Here is an 18171-nt window from a genome sequence, read left to right as displayed (position 1 = left end):
TTCGAAGAAGGGTTTGTACATTCCAGGTCGTCTCCCACAGCTGCACACAGCAATGTCGGATGCTTCACAGAGAAGCAGACCGAGGTGACATCAGCATCTGGGAGCCCTGAGACTTGATGCAGGAGACTGGGCTTCTCCACAGACCAGAGGCAGAGTTCTCCACTCTCCCCACCGCTGGCCAGCACACCGTCTGTGCTGCAGGCCAGGCACAGCACGCTGTCCTGGTGTCCGCCTGTGAACCTGGACTCTTGTGTCATGGCTTGCTCCTGTACCAACACAATCATGCATGTGTATTAAAACAACTGCCTAGTTAAATCTAAACTAAACATAATCTTACAAGCAATGTTTGCCAGAGAAGTTCAGTAAGGGTTATGTTGTCACCAGCTGGGTCTGCCCCGAAAGATGGTCAAACATCATCACTTCTTGGCTTTCCTGAGCTGCTCAGTTAGTCTTCATTCATTCACCCACTACCCAAATTCTAATCTAAAGTCATAAACATCTGTATCTCTATCTGTATCTATATAGCCGGTATAACCGCCCTTCGGCGTAACGCACCAGCTTCGCAGGCACGCGGTGCAGCAGCAGCTGGTTATATTACACTGAACATACTTTCAACAGAGTAGTTTGAATTGAGGTGTCCAACTTCCATGAACTTCTGCACCAAAAATAAATTATGGTACCCACGCCACGTGGTGCTTGCACATGCGGGGAAATGTATACTCACTTCACCAACATAATTTCGCACCTTACACAGTAAAGAAATTAGTCAGACGAAAACCACTACGTTCCCTGGCTTGCAGTACATTTACAGTCCAGTCTTATAACCATCTTCTGGTGATAAAATGAGCAACTGGTAAAATACCAGCACACTCTTGCAAATGTATTAAAGAACCTCACCTCAGTCCAGCTCGAGGAAATATGACCTTTGACCTAATTCCAAGGCTCAACGCTGTAGAAGATTTTTTCACCGATTACTGTACAAAAACTGATCTTTTTTTGTTTTTAAGTTAGATTCTTGACATATAGTTTCTCATATATTGCGTCAAAACCTGTTGTTATGAAATCGTTTCATAATCAGGATCTACCCATAGTACAGTACGAAGCCCTGCTATGTGTCGAAATATTCTATTGGTTGATAACTAGGACTGCTTAGGCCTTTGACCAATCACAGGGTATTTCACAAATTTACTAAGCATCGCTTGCACGCATCCGACAAAATGGCGGGTCGACGACGCACTGTGGTGACTGAGGGAGTGGATACCAGCACTATCGAGTTCGAAACAAGCGAAGATGTCGAAGTTACACCAACCTTCGACTCTATGGGCCTTAGGGAAGATCTCCTGCGTGGCATTTACGCCTACGGTATGTATAAGCCCCACACCGGTACTTTGAAAATGCGGACATGTGCTTGTAGAAAACACGATGGCGTGGTCACGCTTTGTCTGATCCAAAAATTAAATTCGCATCCCCCAACAAATAATACCATTCTCGTGTAGCCAATTTGGTGACTTCTAGAGAAGATCTAAAAGGCGTTATTACGGATGCGGGTGCTTTGCCTGTTTTGTTAAGTTGCTACCTCTGTTTGGGTTTGGAGTAAAAAATGTATGATTTTACTACGAAGTTTCGTCCAAAAACTGACCTATTTGAGTATAATTTTTGGTAAAAATAAGGAAACTTGAAGGCTCAATACTTGCTCAAAAAGGTACATTATATGACAAAATATTTGAGTCAAGCTTCAGAACATGTTTGCGTTGCCATTATACTTGTGTATACTTAGCTTTTATATTCTTACGCCTATTTATTTTTTCCAGGCTTTGAGAAACCGTCAGCAATCCAGCAGAGAGCGATCAAGCCTATCGTGAAGGGAAGAGATGTCATTGCACAGTAAGTACTATCATAATCATTGGTATCACTAACACACATGTCCAAATAAAGGCAGAAACAGTTTGGCAAGTTGCAAGTATACCATTTACACAATTCTGCTATCCACGTCAAAGTATGCATCTGATACCTGGTAACCAGGTAACCTATTTAATAAATATTGTGATGGTTTGTATGACTCTAATTCTAAAAAATGTTAGAATTTGTAGACTCGCAGCCAAGGGTTAAATTGTGTGGGGATACTTTTTAGATTAGGGTAAATCATTGCTTTAGGAATAGTAACTACTGTATGGATGGCCCATGAATATTATGACAATGACAATGATCTTTATTTGCATGTTCTTGCCCATATGGGTATACTTAGATTAGAGAACATCAATCAATAAGGCTACAGAAAAATAGGTTATCATATTAAATTAATTGCCAAGAAGTGGTGATGTTTGACCATCTTTCGGGGCTGACCCTGCTGGTGACAACATAACCCTTACTGAACTTCTGTGGCATTCAGAAGTGGGTATGAAGAATTTCCTTTGTGAAAGTTTGTCATGGTCCAGTCACGCAACATTCTAATTGTTATTTTTCAGGGCCCAGTCTGGTGTGGGGAAAACAGCCACATTCTCCATTTCCATCCTCCAGTGTCTAGATATTCAGGTTAGTTTTGTTATTTTGATAAATGAGTTCTTGAAACTCTAAATTGGAATAGTTACACTTGGTGCTATTAGTATTACTCTGTTGCATCAATGCAGATTGACACCTTGCTGTCCTCTTTTTGTAGATGCGAGAAGTCCAGGCCTTGGTCCTGTCCCCGACCAGAGAGCTGGCAACACAGATTCAAAAGGTAATTGACACCATGAGACCATCTTGATTGTTGGTCAACTGATATGCAGTGCAGAAGCAATTATGACAGAAGCCTGTGCAGCTTTGTCCTTTAAAATAGTAGAAAGGAGAGATCACTAATGGGACTTATTTTTCGTGCTGTTGATGTTAGTGGTCCCTTGTTTTTCTGCTACTATTAACTAGCCTTGTTTCATAACATTGGTTTACTTTGATTTCTGCAGGTGATTTTAGCTCTGGGTGACTACATGAGTGTCCAGTGCCATTCCTGTATTGGTGGCACCAATGTTGGAGAAGACATCCGGAAGCTGGACTATGGGCAGCATGTTGTGTCTGGGACACCAGGCAGAGTATTTGGTATCCTTTTAAGCGTGAAAATAATATTTACCACACAAGTGATTGATACAGCTGAGCATATACATGTAAAGGAATTGCCAAGAAGTGATGATGTTTGACCATCTTTCGGGGCTGACCCTGCTGGTGACAACATAACCCTTACTGAACTTCTCTGGCAAACTATTTGACAGTTCATGACAGACCAAACAACAAATATTCAGTATGCAGTGATTTATATGTGATTATCTAAGAAATGTGGCAATTTGATGTGATATTATGTAATGGTTATCTGCAGACATGTAATAGTTAATGTGTGTTGATAGTCCTTAACCATGTGCTTAAGACATGATCCGAAGACGGAACCTGCGTACTCGCTCCATCAAGATGCTGGTGCTTGATGAGGCAGATGAGATGCTAAACAAAGGTGAGACATTCACTGTTGCGTATCTGATGTTGCTAACTTTGGAGTGGTGTTGCCGAGAAGTGATGATGTTTTACCATCTTTCGGGGCAGACCCAGCTGGTGACAACATAAATTTACTGAACTTCTGTGGCAAGCTCTCAACATTCAGTCATTACATCAATGCCATTGCAATGTAATCACCTCAAAGTATGATTGTTGTAGTTTTTGGAGACTGTATGTTTCGTTCACAGGGACAAAGTGGTCATATAACATGTGATATAACTTAAAAAGTATTGACAGACATTCAAGTCAAGTCATAGTCATACGGTGTATTACAGCACCGTTGGGGTTATACCGCCCCTTACTGGGTGGCATACTTTTTCTTCTTCAGACATTGACATCTTCTTTTTGTTCAGGTTTCAAGGAGCAGATCTACGACGTGTACCGTTACCTGCCTCCAGCCACCCAGGTGGTCCTGCTGAGTGCCACCCTGCCTCATGAGATCCTGGAGATGACAACAAAGTTCATGACAGACCCCATCCGCATTCTGGTCAAGCGGTACGTTACAACCTGCTACTGTGACAGTAAATATGTAGACATGTTTTTCTGCACCATTTTCAGTAATTAATACTAATATGATCATTTTAATCATTAAGAAGTCTAATGAAGGTATTGTTTACAAGAAGTGATGATGTTTGACCATCTTTCGGGGCTGACAGTGATGCTGACAACATAACCCTTACTGAACTTCTTTGACAAACTCTTAACATTCAGTCATTACAACAGAATTCAACTGAAAGTCTACACCTTTTCCTATAATTGAAATTTATTATGATTATCCTCATTAAACAGGAAGGAGGAAGCTATTAGACATTATGTCTTTTTCCCTTGAAGTTGCTTTTATGATATTTTGAATTAGATGATTTAGCTCTTGCCATCTTTGAGGGATATGTATCCTTACACCTATGACTTTCTGTCTGCAGTGATGAGTTGACGCTGGAGGGCATTAAGCAGTTCTTTGTTGCTGTTGAGCGAGAAGAGTGGAAGTTCGACACCCTGTGTGACCTGTACGACACTCTAACCATCACACAGGCAGTCATCTTCTGCAACACCAAACGCAAGGTACGGCAGCTTCCATCCACATGTTTGCTGTTGTGTGTTATAGGAAGATCTTAGATAACTCCCCAAAAAAAGATACGTTCCACTATATTTGTGATCAATTCTGTTTTATGTTCTTTATCTCAAAGCCATGCCATCATGTTATTGTATTTTATCCATTTCCAGGTTGACTGGTTGACAGAGAAGATGCGTGAGGCTAACTTCACTGTGTCTTCTATGCACGGAGACATGCCGCAGAAGGAGAGAGATGCCATCATGAAGGAGTTCAGATCTGGTGCCAGGTACGCAAGCATCAATACATGAATAGCTGGGATTCAAGAAGGAAATGTTCACTACTGGCCTAAGCTAGTTATCGCTTTTTACCTTAAGTATTAAGACTTAACGATTCTTTGACAAGCAGACTGTGAACGGTAGTTTTAATGATGTTGTGTCTACTGTACCCCACAGCCGTGTGCTGATCACAACTGACGTGTGGGCCCGCGGTATTGATGTGCCGCAGGTGTCCCTGATCATCAACTACGACCTGCCCAACAACCGTGAGTTGTACATCCACAGGTGAGGAGATGCTGCATTAAATTCTACGTGTTTTGAAATTAAATGTCTATTTGAAAAGTGAAAATTATGGACCCATTAGACATCAGCATGTTCTTTTTATGCTGTGTGGATTATTGAGCCCCAACTTTTATCATCCCTCCATGTTCATGCCAGTTATTCGTATGCAAAAGCAGCCAAATACTAGTATGTATCACAGATTTGTGTAACCTTTCTGTGTCATTCCAGAATTGGCCGTTCAGGTCGCTTTGGCCGTAAGGGTGTGGCTATCAACTTTGTGAAGAGTGACGACATCAGGATCCTGAGAGATATTGAGCAGTACTACAGCACACAGATTGATGAGATGCCAATGAATGGTCAGTTTCAAGCATTATATTATCTGCTCACTACTAGTATTCAATTCGTCCCTGTTAGATCAATCTGTTCCATGTATCGATTATTTACTATCAAGGTATTGGTATCAGGACAGCAAGTGCTACCAGCTTAAGTCCTTTCACTAACTTTTGAAAATCATCATATTCGAATGATGTACATTAATGCCTTTCCATCTTCTTTACAGTCGCTGATCTTATCTAGGATGCCACCAGTTGGAAGAGTTGGACCAAATCTTTTAAAAGATGTCAAGGATCATGGAGTAAACATTGGAGGATGTAACTTGGCTGGGGGCACATATATAGCATAAATTCATGTATTATGTCTGTGGATACAAATAAGCAGCTGTATACAAGGAAACATTTTTGTGGTAACGTATTTGACTTTTGGGCATCATCTTGTGAGACCATCTTTCTGAACACTTGAAAGTGCGAAGTAACTTTTATTCACGGAAGGGTTAAGTTTAGTATGGCGTTAATTTTTGTGTATTTGTTTTAGTGTCTTTTTGTGTTTTTAGTACTTATATGATAAAAAATTCCTTGAAAAGTCGGAGTAGAAACCCTGAAGCATTGAGATATTCAGACTTTAAAACAGCTTGTTTTCATTTCCGAAAAAGGTGTGTAATTGTTATAAGTCAGGTACAAACGAACTATATGGTGTGCAAAGTAGGAACACTGGAACCCAAACATCTGTTATCAATGTACAGCAGGCACATGTTTGTCTTCTTTTATGAATAAAACCAAACAGTCAAAAAAGTTTTCTGCTGATGCTTTCTTCTAGTAAATAAAACCAGGCTCTTAATTTTGTGTGATGTCTGGTGGAGAGATAGGTTATCAGGGCATTATGGGCATACAGATTCATGTATCACTTATCTACCATGTGGGTTATATGCTTGTTCAAATTTGAGTAAGGTTTCATGCTTTTTTACATGCAGAATGGAGGGGTGACTAGGAATGAGAAATCTGGTAACTATAGAATAGGTTGTCCAGCTCTAATGCTTGACTACTAATTCTGAGTAGTCTCATCATCGTCATCATCAGCCTTTTGTAGGCTGAAGGGACAGTTGTTATCGACTGTGCCCAGCACACTGATGGAAAGCATAGTCCATCTTTTCCTTCCACTGCACTTTGGAGGAAAATGTCGGGTTCAAAATGCACTTATCTACCAGGACAATACACCGTATAACTTCACAAGATTTTATTGAGGAAATAAATGCAAAAACAGTGTTCTAGGAGGATCAGAAAATTTTGTGGGGAATCTCCTGAATCAGAATTCATTACAACCACAATATACCTCTATATGTACAAAACAGTGAGTCAACAATCCTAGATATATGTACACAAAATCCCACCTTTTCAACTTGGCTGTTTCTGGACATTTTCAAGGCTGATAAAAGTAGCAAAATCTACATCTTTGCCATAGCCTGATAAAACTTTGGCTTCTTTGCCGAATTAACATTAGACATAAAACTGGACTATTGCTTGAGATGAGTAGCAGTTCAAACAACGATCTGCTTATTTAAGGCCTTGTCTAGAATTCATCAAAGGCACTGGAATTTGTTAGCCTGTTTACCGAGGAGGACAAATCAACATGCTTAAGTTATACAGTCAAGGTGAAAATTAGAATACATGGTAAAACATTGACCCATAAAATATGATCAGAATCTATCCCTCCCCCCATCTAAGATGGTCCCCTAATCATCGTCTTCATCCTCGTCCTCTACATCCTCCATCTCCTCAGCCTCTCCCAGATGCTCCTCCTTGGCTGCCTTCAGGGCCGCCTCCTCCTCCACTGTGGGGTCATCGATCTCCGTGATCTCCGGTCCGCTGGGGAACTCCTCCTGGACTGGGGGAGGTGGTGGCGGGCTGTAGTTCTCGCTGGCGTACTTGTGGCCCCAGCCGACATAGATGTTCTCAAACCTCCTGTAAGGTGGAAGGTTTGGCAATGTTAGAAAATCTTGTATGCATTCCTAAAATGACTGAAATCATACATGGCATTGGTATGTTTAATACTGAGTTGAAATCGAGTCTCAGCAATCATGCTCCCAATGTCAAGATCGGTTTATACCATACCAGTGTACCTTATATTTCACTACAGGATTAAAATTGCTTAGACTGTTAGAGACCTAACTGCCACTGAAAAAATATTGGGGAAATACTTGCCTGCCATGGCAGAAAGCAACCGATCCAGGCCAGAGGTTGGACCTCACCACAGCGATGGCATACTGAGGCACGAGGTGAGACGAGACCTTGGCTGTCCATGGCGGCATGCCGTCGATTTCTGTCAAAACAAGTTCATTAAATGATTAAGTCAGTGGACTTAAGAAACCCATCTAATAAGTTTCTGTCATCAACAAAACAAAGTGTTTTTCTAGCCTGATAAAATCAAATACTGGATACTCCTACAATTACTACATGTGAAACTATCTCCTACAGATCTGGATGTTGTCATCAGCAAAGTACCACTCACCAACATCCTCAGACACAGGTGTGAGGAGAGGTGGTCCAACTTCAGGCTCCGGCTCATCTGGCTCCTCCTTCTCCTCCTCATCCTCCTCATCTTCAAATTCATCCTCCTGTTTCTGGACGGGGTTGAACCAGGTGCAGCGGCCCTGGGGCAGGATGTGCTGCACGTGGTGCACCCAGTTGGCCAGGGAGGGGTCTGTCAGGTCCCGCACGGGCACAGGCTCAAAGTCAGGGTTCTCCACATAGGTGTCACGGGCTGGGGGGATTCAACACATGACTTTACTTCCAAAGAAAGAAACTGACATTCTGTTAGGCACATTAGCAAACAGTTTCTTTATACATGTACACATGTATTGAATTGCAAGGTTTTGCAGTTTTGCAAATGAAAGTAATAAAATACCCTGTCCTTTGTTCATATTTGCCACCTCTTTTTAGGTCTGAGAATTGTGACATCATGGTAAAAAATTGACCAAAAAAAATGTTCTGCTTTGTAGTTTATAGTGTGTACAACTACAGCAGAGATTTGGTAAAAGAAGTACATGAAGGATTCAGTTCCCAAACCTCAACCCAAGCACAAATAAACTATGCCAGTGATAGGCATCCTGAATGAAAATAAGTGTGAAAGTCTGTACTGAGCTACAACTCACCCTCCTCTCCCTCCTCCTGCTCCTCTTCTTCCTCATCAAACTGGAAGAAGCCCAGGGGGCTGACCTGGGTACCAGCTGAGATACGTGCGATCTGTGCTCGCAGGTAGTTAGACTCGTTGCCTGGGAATGGCGGGTAGCTGATGATCTGAAAATTGCAGGATAAAACTAATTAGACTCCCATAATTACTTTCTCTTGAGACATTGGATCAAACCTCCTAAAATCACTTATTGAACTGCATTTTAAGGCTTTGTAGAGAGTAAAGTCTACCTAATACAATACATGCTATCACCTATTGATTACATCTGACAGATGGCATGCTTTTTGGTGTTTAAAGATTCATGAGCTTGCCAAGGCTATAGACGGCTCTTATAGTGAGGTTTTCTGTATTGATAAAATCTACGCCACTCTGACCGCACCTGACCATAAACGTGATCATCACGATCTGCAAGAATTATGGACCTGAGACTGGACATGCCCTCTACCAGTTCCCTGAACTAGTCATTATAATTACATTGTCTAAAGTCTCGGGAATTACTTCTTAACGTGAGATAATACCATCGAAGGGCAATGTATGAGTAAAAGAAAAAAGTCTTAACCACTTACAGGTGCTTCTAATCTGCCAGTCAGGAACTTCTTGATCTTCCTGGCCACAGCAAGCTGGGCTGGTGTGACTGGGGGGAGCTTTACCCATTCCTTCCCAGCTGTGAAAATAACAAGCAGCGTTTTATACATGCAAATGAATTTGTATTGAAAACCTTACCATTAGGGTACCTTCCACACTTAAGAATAATTTATGAAATTATTTTATCAGAGATTAATCAATACAATTACGTTATACATTCACCCAAAGCTTGTTTGAACAAAACTTGTGGTACTGATTTTACAACAAAATCCTTCAAATATATTTACATCTATTTAACGTGAATGTCAAAGAAAATAAAGAATGATGTTGTAATGTTTTCTCTCCTTGCCAGAAACTGACCTTCATTGCAGACAAAGTAGACTTTCTTGTTGGCTCCTGCCCTATTCTCCTCCTTAGGGATGACGGGTGGGGGCTTGTAGTCAGGCTTAGGGATGTCATCCTCCTCTCCCTCACCCTCTGTGGGGAGGAACAGCAGAGGTTAAGAACCACACAGAACTTATGAATGTGAAGCTGACAGATGTAAAGAATCATATGCTTTGGGTAATTTTACTATGGTCAAAGTATTGAGTCATATACAAAGATATATGAACTTTGGAATAGTTTCTGTGGTTCTACAACACGCATTTCCAGTGCTTAGCTGCTTTTTGCATCTATTTTGAGTGTCAAATACTGAGTAACATGTAATGGTGAAACCCTCACCTTCCTCATCTTGTGGTTCTTCATCCTTCTCCTCATCCTTATCTTCTCCCTATGAAAACACACAAGAATCACTTGTGAGTTTGATATGTTGAATGCCCTTAAAATGATCAGACATTATGACAGAGCAAAGTTAACACATTGTATACTTTTTTTAACGAGTTTTCTCAGTTCAAGGCCATAGACCACTTCTAGGTACTGAACTATGCTCACTGTGGCAGCCTCTCTTCTCCCTAAGTCAGAAACATCGAGCTTCAGCATTAGTTTGACAAACTGACTCAATAGGCAAAGCAGGGGTTACAAGGCTGCTCGGGAAATTCCCTACCCCATTTAGCCGGAATAGTTTGATCCACTCACACCAAGAAGGTCCCCTACTCTTTTTGATAAGTGCGGTGGGTTCTTTTACATGCCTGGGGTATGACTCTCCCCAGACACGGGACCTACATTTAATGTCCTATCCGAGGGACAGCCCTAGCCAAAGGTAGGTGCTCATTTTTCACCTGAGTGAGGTGAGGAAAGTTCGTGTCAAGTGCCTATACAGCTATGGAGAAACACCCTACCTCCTCTTCTTCTTCCTCCTCCTCCTCGCCCTCCCGGTACTCCACCTCTGCAATGATGTAGTTCATCTCTGTGCCCAGCACTTTGCCCCAGAAGCGGACAGTCTGCAGGGGGCGGGTGTCCACCAGCTGCTTCAGGGCCAGGAAGATGCGGAAGCACTCCTCCCTGCTCAGGCCAATCTGTGAAGTAATATTGCATTGTTTGAATATTCACGATCAACATATCATACTAAGACAAGTAGTATACTAAGTTAACTGATGGAAATTTCAGTATGGCTTATTGATGACAAGATGTAGTTTGCTTTGTAAACTATGGAAAAAGTGCAAATGGTGCAAATACTGTAAATGCAGAAATGGTCGCGGTGGATTAATGTTCGCGGTTTTTGCGGTGACCACTTCACCGCGAACTTAAATCCACCGCGAACATTTTTCTATCATGTTATCTAGATTGCAGTCTATGGTGTTACCGCGAACTTAAATCCACAGCGAAAAGTCCTTTTTCCCGCTACCGCGAAATTAAATCCCCATGAACTTAAATGCATTTACAGTATTTTGACTGATAAAAAACAGCAGCACCAATGACATACTTAGTCTAGTACTCACCCCAGCCTGTTCAAAGTAATATGAAAGCTCCATGATGTTGGGGAGGGGGGTCTCCACTTCTTCCTCTGCCTCGGGCTCACCACCTTCACCTTCTCCTTTCTGAATAAGCCGGACAGACGGGTTATCTTTAGTTATGCCAGGGCAATATGTACAGAATTTCTACAGTGTTTTCTTCTTCACTAACAGTAGAATCATGTATCGAGGTAGATTTACACAGATGGAAATGAAAAAATCAAGTTTAATTCATAGAAAGAATGAACAGGAAAAATATTTCAACTTTATTACAGGAAGAACTAAATGTGCCTATTATGATGGTACAGTCATAAAGATTTGCAAGAGGGCTGCAGCAAAATGACAAAAAGGATCATTATTATTATGCATACCTCAAACAGCATTTTGTGTGTCTCTGCCAGTGCCACCTCTGTAGTCTTGTCAAACTCATCTCTGACTGTGTCTCCCTTGTACACAAACTTGGACCTCTTTGCCTCTTTGCTGATGTCTTCAATGATATCTGCATGCACATACAAAGCAACCACCATTGGTATCATGATCTCGTGGATGCAATTACACTGGAGAATTCTCATAGGCTGTAACTACAGTAAAGCCCACAGATTGAACAATTTGCCCTTGTGTTGCAGTAGCTGGTTTCATTGTGTGATCTATATTATATTTGTTTTCAAATGATTAGGGTTGAAAATCTCTATATATTAATCAATCAGACAAAAATGACTCACCAACAACATTTTCTGGTCTCTCATCTAGAACCTTTGTGAGAACTCTGCTGAGATGGTCATATCTGGAATAAATGAAGATAACATTTTAATATGTACAGCAACTGACAAAAGTTTTTTAAAAATTTATCTTATTTATCAAGGATAGTCATGTTGTTTTCATGAAGCCAAGGAGCTGGTGATTGAGCTAAAATATCAAATGTAGTACATGTACAAGAATACAATATCAATCTTACATGTGCTCAAAAAATTAAAACTAAATGTATAAACATTCCATCACTAGGGTTCTCTTGAACAAGCGTCCACCAGTTCACATCTACTGCCACAAAAATCGTCCCTGTTGGACCAATTTGTACAATTTTCTAGCCCGCTCTAGAGTCTATTTGGACACTAATCGTACAAAATATGTTACAACCACCTGTATTTTGTGACATGGGCCACTAGTAATAGTAGGTCATAGGGTTCTTGCTCTTGTAAATTATTCTCGCGTCCTACATATAGACATTTATAGGTAAAAATCAACGCTAAATTGAAGTGTATACTTACAGATTGAGTCCTGTGTTGGTGCTAGCCTTGAGCATGTAAGATTTGGCGTTTTGGATCTCCATCTCTCTCTGAAGGTTGGCATTGTTCTGCGGCTCCGGAGTTCCCGATTTGGAACCCTTCGTACTCATGGTGAACTCTCGTTATTTTAGCGTGTCTGTGCCCTAAATATACACAAAATGCCGCTGTATGTACTCTATACCAACCAAAATAGCGATCTGGACGCGTCTAAACGAACAAGCGTCGTAGGAATCCTTGTTTTACGCCTAAAATGGCTACCTGTTTCCACTGGAACGGCCTCTCTCTGATTCCCCAACACCGATCTGTTAGTTGCTAGGAACCGCTGGTAAACAACGCACAATAACGTGACGTCATGGCGACCGGGGTTCGACCTGGGGTCAATTCCGTGTTATCGTGACGTCACCGTCAGGTGCACACTATTTTTGTAATGACGTGACATCCAAAGCAATGACTAAGAAGTACCCATTTCAGTATAGATATGCTATAGATATACCAATTTATGTTGTACTTGTATGATATATACTTTGTAACTTAAATGTTTTGGGACATGCGGTCATGAAATGTGTTTGTTCTGGCATCCAATCAGATAGCGCCATTTTGAACTGACGTCATGCGCGCCAACGTGAGGTGGGTATCTGCAATGCAGTTGATGTACATGTGTAAACAGTATTACTAACATTAGCCTCATTGGGGAATGCACGTGATGTGTCAAAAACATGCAGTACTTGACGGCAGATAAAGAAAGTCTCAACCTTTAAATGTGCAGTACGTACATTTTAGGCCACACCAATTTAATTTCTTGGTTCACGGATTCGCTCGCTCCAATTTTTTGGAAAAAAAAAAAAAGTACCACTCAGCAAATTTTCACCATTAATGAAACCATTCACTAACTTTCTGGTGTAGCAAATTGGCCTTTACATCATAAGCTCCTTAAAGTGTGGGTACAGGTGCTGTTACTGTACAGTAAGTGTTTTCGTACTTTTTTCAAGCTGAAAACTTTTTATTCTTTGTTTTGGATTAGCCCTTACCTTTACTCCAACCATTTTACAATTTTTATTTTTATTTCGCCCTCTCGCTCCAAATTTTTTATGAAAAAATCCGTGAACCAAGAAATTAAATTGGTGTGGCCTTATGGCGAGAATTTTGTGGCTACAGCTGCTAAATTATGTGCCTGTACTTACTAAAAGGTTACTGGTAGTCTCTGTACCAATAATGTTAAACCAAACGTAATTGGTTCTCAACTAAGCGTTAAGACATTCTTGCAAGTTCTGGGAGTCAATGGGAGTGAATCATAGATTTAGTCAAAATTCTCTTGTAAACATTCTCCAATGCAGAGGGTCCAACGTTGTCGTAAAACGGGACAACGGGCATTTTGTGACCACGTTGGACCCTCTGCGTAGGAGAATGCTTGTAAGAAAAAAGCATGTAACACCAATATACAACATACCAACTCAAGTCCAACACTATGTACACAACATCAAGAAGCATTTTCAATTCAGACCTACTTCTGAACTTTATTTGACACCATGAATTATGCCTTTGAAGTATTATCACCAGTACAAAGCTCCCTATGTCACATTGCCAAGAATTATAATACTTTGTGCATTTAGAAACAATAAACAGACCAGAAAGAGTATGACAGTTGAGTGGTAGACTTGAAATAAATTTCACATATCTGGCACATAATGTTGGTGTTAATCATTCATACAATTTACAGCAATAAAAAACAAACATATGCTCAACTTCATAGTAAACTGCTTTACGCCCGGTACATTGCATAAGATGGTACATTGTACTACATGTACATAATACATGACACTTTTTCATGTTGGCCACACAAACATTATCATCAATGAAATAAAATTCCATTCTACAGCCCTATTTGACAACAGTTACTTTAATCTCAAATTATGGCTAGACAGGACATACTACATTTGTACTAGTACTTTCATTCAAGTTTTTTTTAGATATTGGATAAAACTACAGATAAAGAATAACAATTAAGTTTGGTCAATGCAAACTGATTATGTAATCTTATGGTGTATATAATAGCTCCAGTGCAGATTACACAATACAATCTACCCCTGCCATCACTATATCAGTCGTAGTGGTTGCTAGGGTTACTGTGAACCAGTCCAACATACAGCTGAAGAGTTACTAAGCCAACAGCTCCAGTGAACAAGGCTTTGGCCAGAAGGAGGGTCCAGGAACCAAGGCCAACAGCATGGATCAAGATTCTGGAAAGGAACACACAGAAATGATGACTTTAGAAATGAATGACTCAGGTAAGGACAGATTTTTCATAAGTACTCTGTGAAGAATTCTCAAATAAATCCAAGACAGAAAGACTGGTTAACTAAGATATTAGGTAACAGGACTGATTTAGATATGCCAAGATTACACAAGATGCATTTTTTATTTGTTTATTTTGTTCACATTTATAAAGAGAGCAAATTGCTTAAAAACTCAAAGAAGCCATGCCATCAAAAAATCAATATAGGAATGCAATAATCATGTTTAGATATGAGATGAGAAGTGAAATGAGTAGTACTACATGTACTTACTCTACAATGAGAGGTCTGTACACACTTAGCCCCAGGAGGGTGCCAACAACAGGTAACAGACTACGGTTAAAGTCATGTCTGCTCCACAGCCACACTAGGACTGCTGCTGCTATGTGCTGGACCTGAGAATGTATGGGAAAATGTATAGACATAATAAATACATGTACAGTTAACTGTAATACAACATGATAAACATGTGTACTACAAACATCACTAAATTTTGTTTGCAGATGTCCACATCCATCACTATCCCTACCCTTTGTTTGCACTTACTAACACTGCACAGATGCTTATAAATATAATCCACTGTGTATTGCTACTCTCCAAGCAGAGGTTAGGCTCTGGATTTTTTTTTAAACATTCTTTTTATTTGTTTCAATCGGGTTTTCTATGTTGTATTGCATCTTGTATTGTCAAAACCTGTATTGCGTGCTAAGCAGTATAAAGATGATGATGATCTATAAATTTTACCTGGTAAATTGTTTTGTTTGGTAACAATCTAAAACTGGGCATATCATTGTTGAAAGACATTCCTCAAACTTAAAACACTCACCAGGTTGATGTTGGATTCTAAGCTCATCTGGATGTACTTCCAGTCAAACTCCACTCCACGAGCCCCCACCCACATGGGGATGAAGCGGGTCATGACCAGTTCCGCCGTGGCCCAGCCCATGGCTGCTGTCATGATCTTGATCTCTCCCTTTCCCGGAATGCTGCTCATGATCAGCTGGATCCCGATCAGATCACCAAAATCTACTGATGTCTTTAGAAATTCCTAAAGATACAAAACATGGCAGTTGAGCTTGGCACAAATAGAAACAGGAAAAGGTAGTGGAAGAAACTGAACATTTTAGTCATATAATCATGCTTGATTCAACTCTCTCCAGGCAAGTCAAATAGATAAACAATTTCTAAATGCCCACAACACAGCCAAAGAGGAAGCACAGCATCATTAAGCTTCCACATCATCAATATCATTCAGCTCAATCCTCAATGTGATGAATTTGGACATTCCCAGCAAAATGGACAGGAAAGATTAGCCTTCCGATACACATGCAAATTTCCACAAATTATACAATGAATGTACATAATTTGAAACTTAGATTAGTTAGAGGGGTTTTTTTCTTGTAAAGCTTACCCCAATCACATCCAGATTACCTCCTCCTGTTTCTGATGCTGGGAAGAATGTGGCAAGGATCAGCATCTGCAGGGATAGCAACATCATGGTCATGATTGAAATATTGTGTGGGCTTGCAACAAAGATCAGATCACTCATACATGGGTTATATGAATAGCACAATAACAAAGAGGTTTGAACCTCACTGATAATTGAAATCTGTATAAGCCTACACATCACATCATTATCAGATTCTGCACAAATGACAAAACAAAGCCACTACTGCACTGATTATGCATGATTGACCTACAACTTACCTTGCACAGCTGAGTGGCCAGATAAGCTCCTCCTGCCTGCACACATTTCCAAAAGGCACTGTATTCTGACCTTCAGCAAACAAGCAAAAAGACCATGTTTCAATGGTCGGCACGCACAGCATAATTTTTATACATTCACAAATACAATGAGAAAATCATGAAAATTTGCCCCTCCCCATCCCTCGTGTGTCAAGCGATAAATTATACTCACAATCCTGAAAACTTGTACGTGAGAAAGTATGGAACATAGGCAAGGGCTACACAGTTCCCAAAGTGAAATAACGTCATATTTCCTGATCAGATACTGTGGAATTATTGCAGAAAATTTAGACAAACGACGGCCGACAAAATCAATCACAAGGGTTCTCTGTACAAGTCCGTTTTACGGCACTTCGTTTTCACGACAGACGGACGCTGATTGCCTATCTTGGGCAGACGACCTCGATTTGATTATTTTGTTGAAAAGGACTCAAACAATGTATCAATGCTTTAGAAACATACTGTAATAGCTTGAAACTGACTATAAATGCATCAAAAATAAAGAATACATCCAATGAATTCGTTATCGATCTATGGCAAAGAAATAGAACTTTATATGGACACTTAACGCACTTTATATTAACACCTTAAAATCAAGGACGTTAACCTCCTTGTTAAAATTTAAATAAAATCCCTGCTATCAGCCGATACATAATATTTCAATAGCGTTAGGCAAAAATCTTTTGATAAATTTGTAAAACTCGTTACTTTTATACTGATCCGAATTAACATGTCTTGTCTTTTGACGACTTCTCGAAAACAAGGAAACTTCCAGTATAACGTTATGAAAACATAACTGAATCCTCTCCAAGAAATAAATGTTTTCTCTATTCTGTATTTTCTTTTATAGTTTCCTCCTTTTTGTCACATCTGGGTTGAGTGCTTACTAAGCACTCAACCCAGATGTGACAAAAAACTGCTTACATAGTTTATGCTTAGTATCATGATATTATGAGCTTTGTAACCTTCACCTTATCTCTTTTGGTAAAAAAAGTAGTTATTTGTGAAGTGAATTTTCCAAATGGATACTATTTTTTCTTTCATTCACAGTACGATCAATTAAAATGGAAGTTAATTTCATTTCCAAAATTAGCTTGGATAGATGCTTATCATGTTGCATTCAGTCACAAATGCAAACCTTTTCAACAATTTCAATTGTAGAGTTGCCGATAAGCAATAGATGCCACAGTCCCAAATTTCTATTTTTACTGTTCAGGTTTCACGCGTTAATTAACAAATTTGAAATGATTTTTTCAAACAAATGGAATATCACACGGGGGGTATATATTTTTCTGCCTATTAAAGACTTTTGTACTACATATTCCCTGACATATTTCTGGAACTTTTTTTTTCCTCGTCATATCTTTATGATCCTTTATAAACCTCTATTTGCAATGTCTTTGGTCATTAAATATTTTTGTTGTTGTTAAAGTTTTCCTCATAGATTCCTACATGCATGCCTAGTGCCATAGCAATGGACTTTGTTTCCAATGCGTACTAGGACGGTAGCACGTAAAACGTCATGTAACAGGTGGACTTTGGGTCATAGCAAATATGCTGGGTCATAGTGTTTTACGTTCCGGTGACTATAAAAAGGGAAACAAAACGAGCTTTTCAAAAGTGTATCGTTTTATAGTATTAAGTAAACTAGTATTTGTTGGTGGTGAAAATGCTCGCCAAACGCCCTCATACCAATGCATCTTATATAAAGATCTATAAACGTCCCTGTGT

General features: G+C 40.0%; 3 protein-coding genes and 4 non-coding genes across 8 annotated transcripts; 5 read left to right on the top strand and 2 right to left on the bottom strand.

Moving 5' to 3' along the window:
• Nucleotides 1-1174: 1174 nt before the first annotated feature.
• On the top strand, nt 1175-6254 carry LOC118423850 (eukaryotic initiation factor 4A-III). The gene is made up of 12 exons (XM_035832141.1): nt 1175-1362; nt 1812-1884; nt 2466-2532; nt 2657-2719; nt 2940-3072; nt 3395-3475; nt 3870-4011; nt 4437-4575; nt 4738-4853; nt 5020-5127; nt 5353-5480; nt 5684-6254. The coding sequence occupies exons 1-12, from the start codon at nt 1218-1220 to the stop codon at nt 5698-5700; spliced, it is 1212 nt and encodes a 403-aa protein (XP_035688034.1). The 5' UTR covers nt 1175-1217; the 3' UTR covers nt 5701-6254.
• Nucleotides 2308-2378, top strand: LOC118431139. The gene has a single exon (XR_004832939.1). It is a non-coding gene; the product is annotated as a small nucleolar RNA SNORD2 (small nucleolar RNA).
• On the top strand, nt 3153-3223 carry LOC118431127. The gene has a single exon (XR_004832935.1). It is a non-coding gene; the product is annotated as a small nucleolar RNA SNORD2 (small nucleolar RNA).
• On the top strand, nt 3531-3600 carry LOC118431145. The gene has a single exon (XR_004832940.1). It is a non-coding gene; the product is annotated as a small nucleolar RNA SNORD2 (small nucleolar RNA).
• LOC118431134 lies at nt 4135-4205 on the top strand. The gene has a single exon (XR_004832937.1). It is a non-coding gene; the product is annotated as a small nucleolar RNA SNORD2 (small nucleolar RNA).
• A 424-nt stretch (nt 6255-6678) lies between the features above and the next one.
• LOC118423837 (radial spoke head protein 4 homolog A-like) lies at nt 6679-12810 on the bottom strand. 2 transcript variants are annotated; one of them, XM_035832129.1, is made up of 13 exons: nt 12662-12810; nt 12386-12546; nt 11843-11904; nt 11492-11619; nt 11109-11207; nt 10509-10685; nt 9952-10000; nt 9592-9708; nt 9213-9310; nt 8609-8753; nt 7966-8217; nt 7659-7776; nt 6679-7418 (listed from the first exon to the last, which is right to left on the bottom strand). In XM_035832129.1, exons 2-13 carry the CDS (start codon nt 12511-12513, stop codon nt 7190-7192), a joined length of 1602 nt encoding a protein of 533 aa, XP_035688022.1. In that variant the 5' UTR covers nt 12514-12546; nt 12662-12810; the 3' UTR covers nt 6679-7189. The 2 variants fall into 2 exon arrangements, with proteins under 2 accessions (XP_035688022.1, XP_035688014.1); XM_035832121.1 differs by having other exon boundaries at nt 12386-12735.
• A 1080-nt stretch (nt 12811-13890) lies between these two features.
• LOC118423675 (transmembrane protein 147-like) lies at nt 13891-16813 on the bottom strand. Its single transcript, XM_035831912.1, has 6 exons — nt 16613-16813; nt 16402-16471; nt 16106-16171; nt 15521-15742; nt 14968-15089; nt 13891-14640 (listed from the first exon to the last, which is right to left on the bottom strand). Exons 1-6 carry the CDS (start codon nt 16687-16689, stop codon nt 14502-14504), a joined length of 696 nt encoding a protein of 231 aa, XP_035687805.1. The 5' UTR covers nt 16690-16813; the 3' UTR covers nt 13891-14501.
• Between the last annotated feature and the right edge of the window lie 1358 nt (nt 16814-18171).

Source organism: Branchiostoma floridae, chromosome 1 (genome assembly GCF_000003815.2).
Source record: "Branchiostoma floridae strain S238N-H82 chromosome 1, Bfl_VNyyK, whole genome shotgun sequence".
Taxonomy (NCBI): domain Eukaryota; kingdom Metazoa; phylum Chordata; class Leptocardii; order Amphioxiformes; family Branchiostomatidae; genus Branchiostoma; species Branchiostoma floridae.
Note: the sequence above shows the minus strand (reverse complement) of the source record. Positions and strands in the feature narration are given on the sequence as shown.

Coding starts and splice junctions, on each gene's coding strand:
- LOC118423850 (XM_035832141.1), top strand. CDS start 1,218: ATGGCGGGTCGACGACGCACTGTGGTGACTGAGGGAGTGGATACCAGC. Junction 3,073..3,394: donor GACACCAGGCAGAGTATTTG/GTATCCTTTTAA, acceptor CATGTGCTTAAG/ACATGATCCGAAGACGGAAC. Junction 4,854..5,019: donor GAGTTCAGATCTGGTGCCAG/GTACGCAAGCAT, acceptor TGTACCCCACAG/CCGTGTGCTGATCACAACTG.
- LOC118423837 (XM_035832129.1), bottom strand. CDS start 12,513: ATGAGTACGAAGGGTTCCAAATCGGGAACTCCGGAGCCGCAGAACAAT. Junction 11,620..11,842: donor GAGACCAGAAAATGTTGTTG/GTGAGTCATTTT, acceptor ATGTGCATGCAG/ATATCATTGAAGACATCAGC. Junction 9,311..9,591: donor CTACTTTGTCTGCAATGAAG/GTCAGTTTCTGG, acceptor TTATTTTCACAG/CTGGGAAGGAATGGGTAAAG.
- LOC118423675 (XM_035831912.1), bottom strand. CDS start 16,689: ATGACGTTATTTCACTTTGGGAACTGTGTAGCCCTTGCCTATGTTCCA. Junction 16,172..16,401: donor TGGCCACTCAGCTGTGCAAG/GTAAGTTGTAGG, acceptor CTATCCCTGCAG/ATGCTGATCCTTGCCACATT. Junction 15,090..15,520: donor TAGAATCCAACATCAACCTG/GTGAGTGTTTTA, acceptor ATACATTCTCAG/GTCCAGCACATAGCAGCAGC.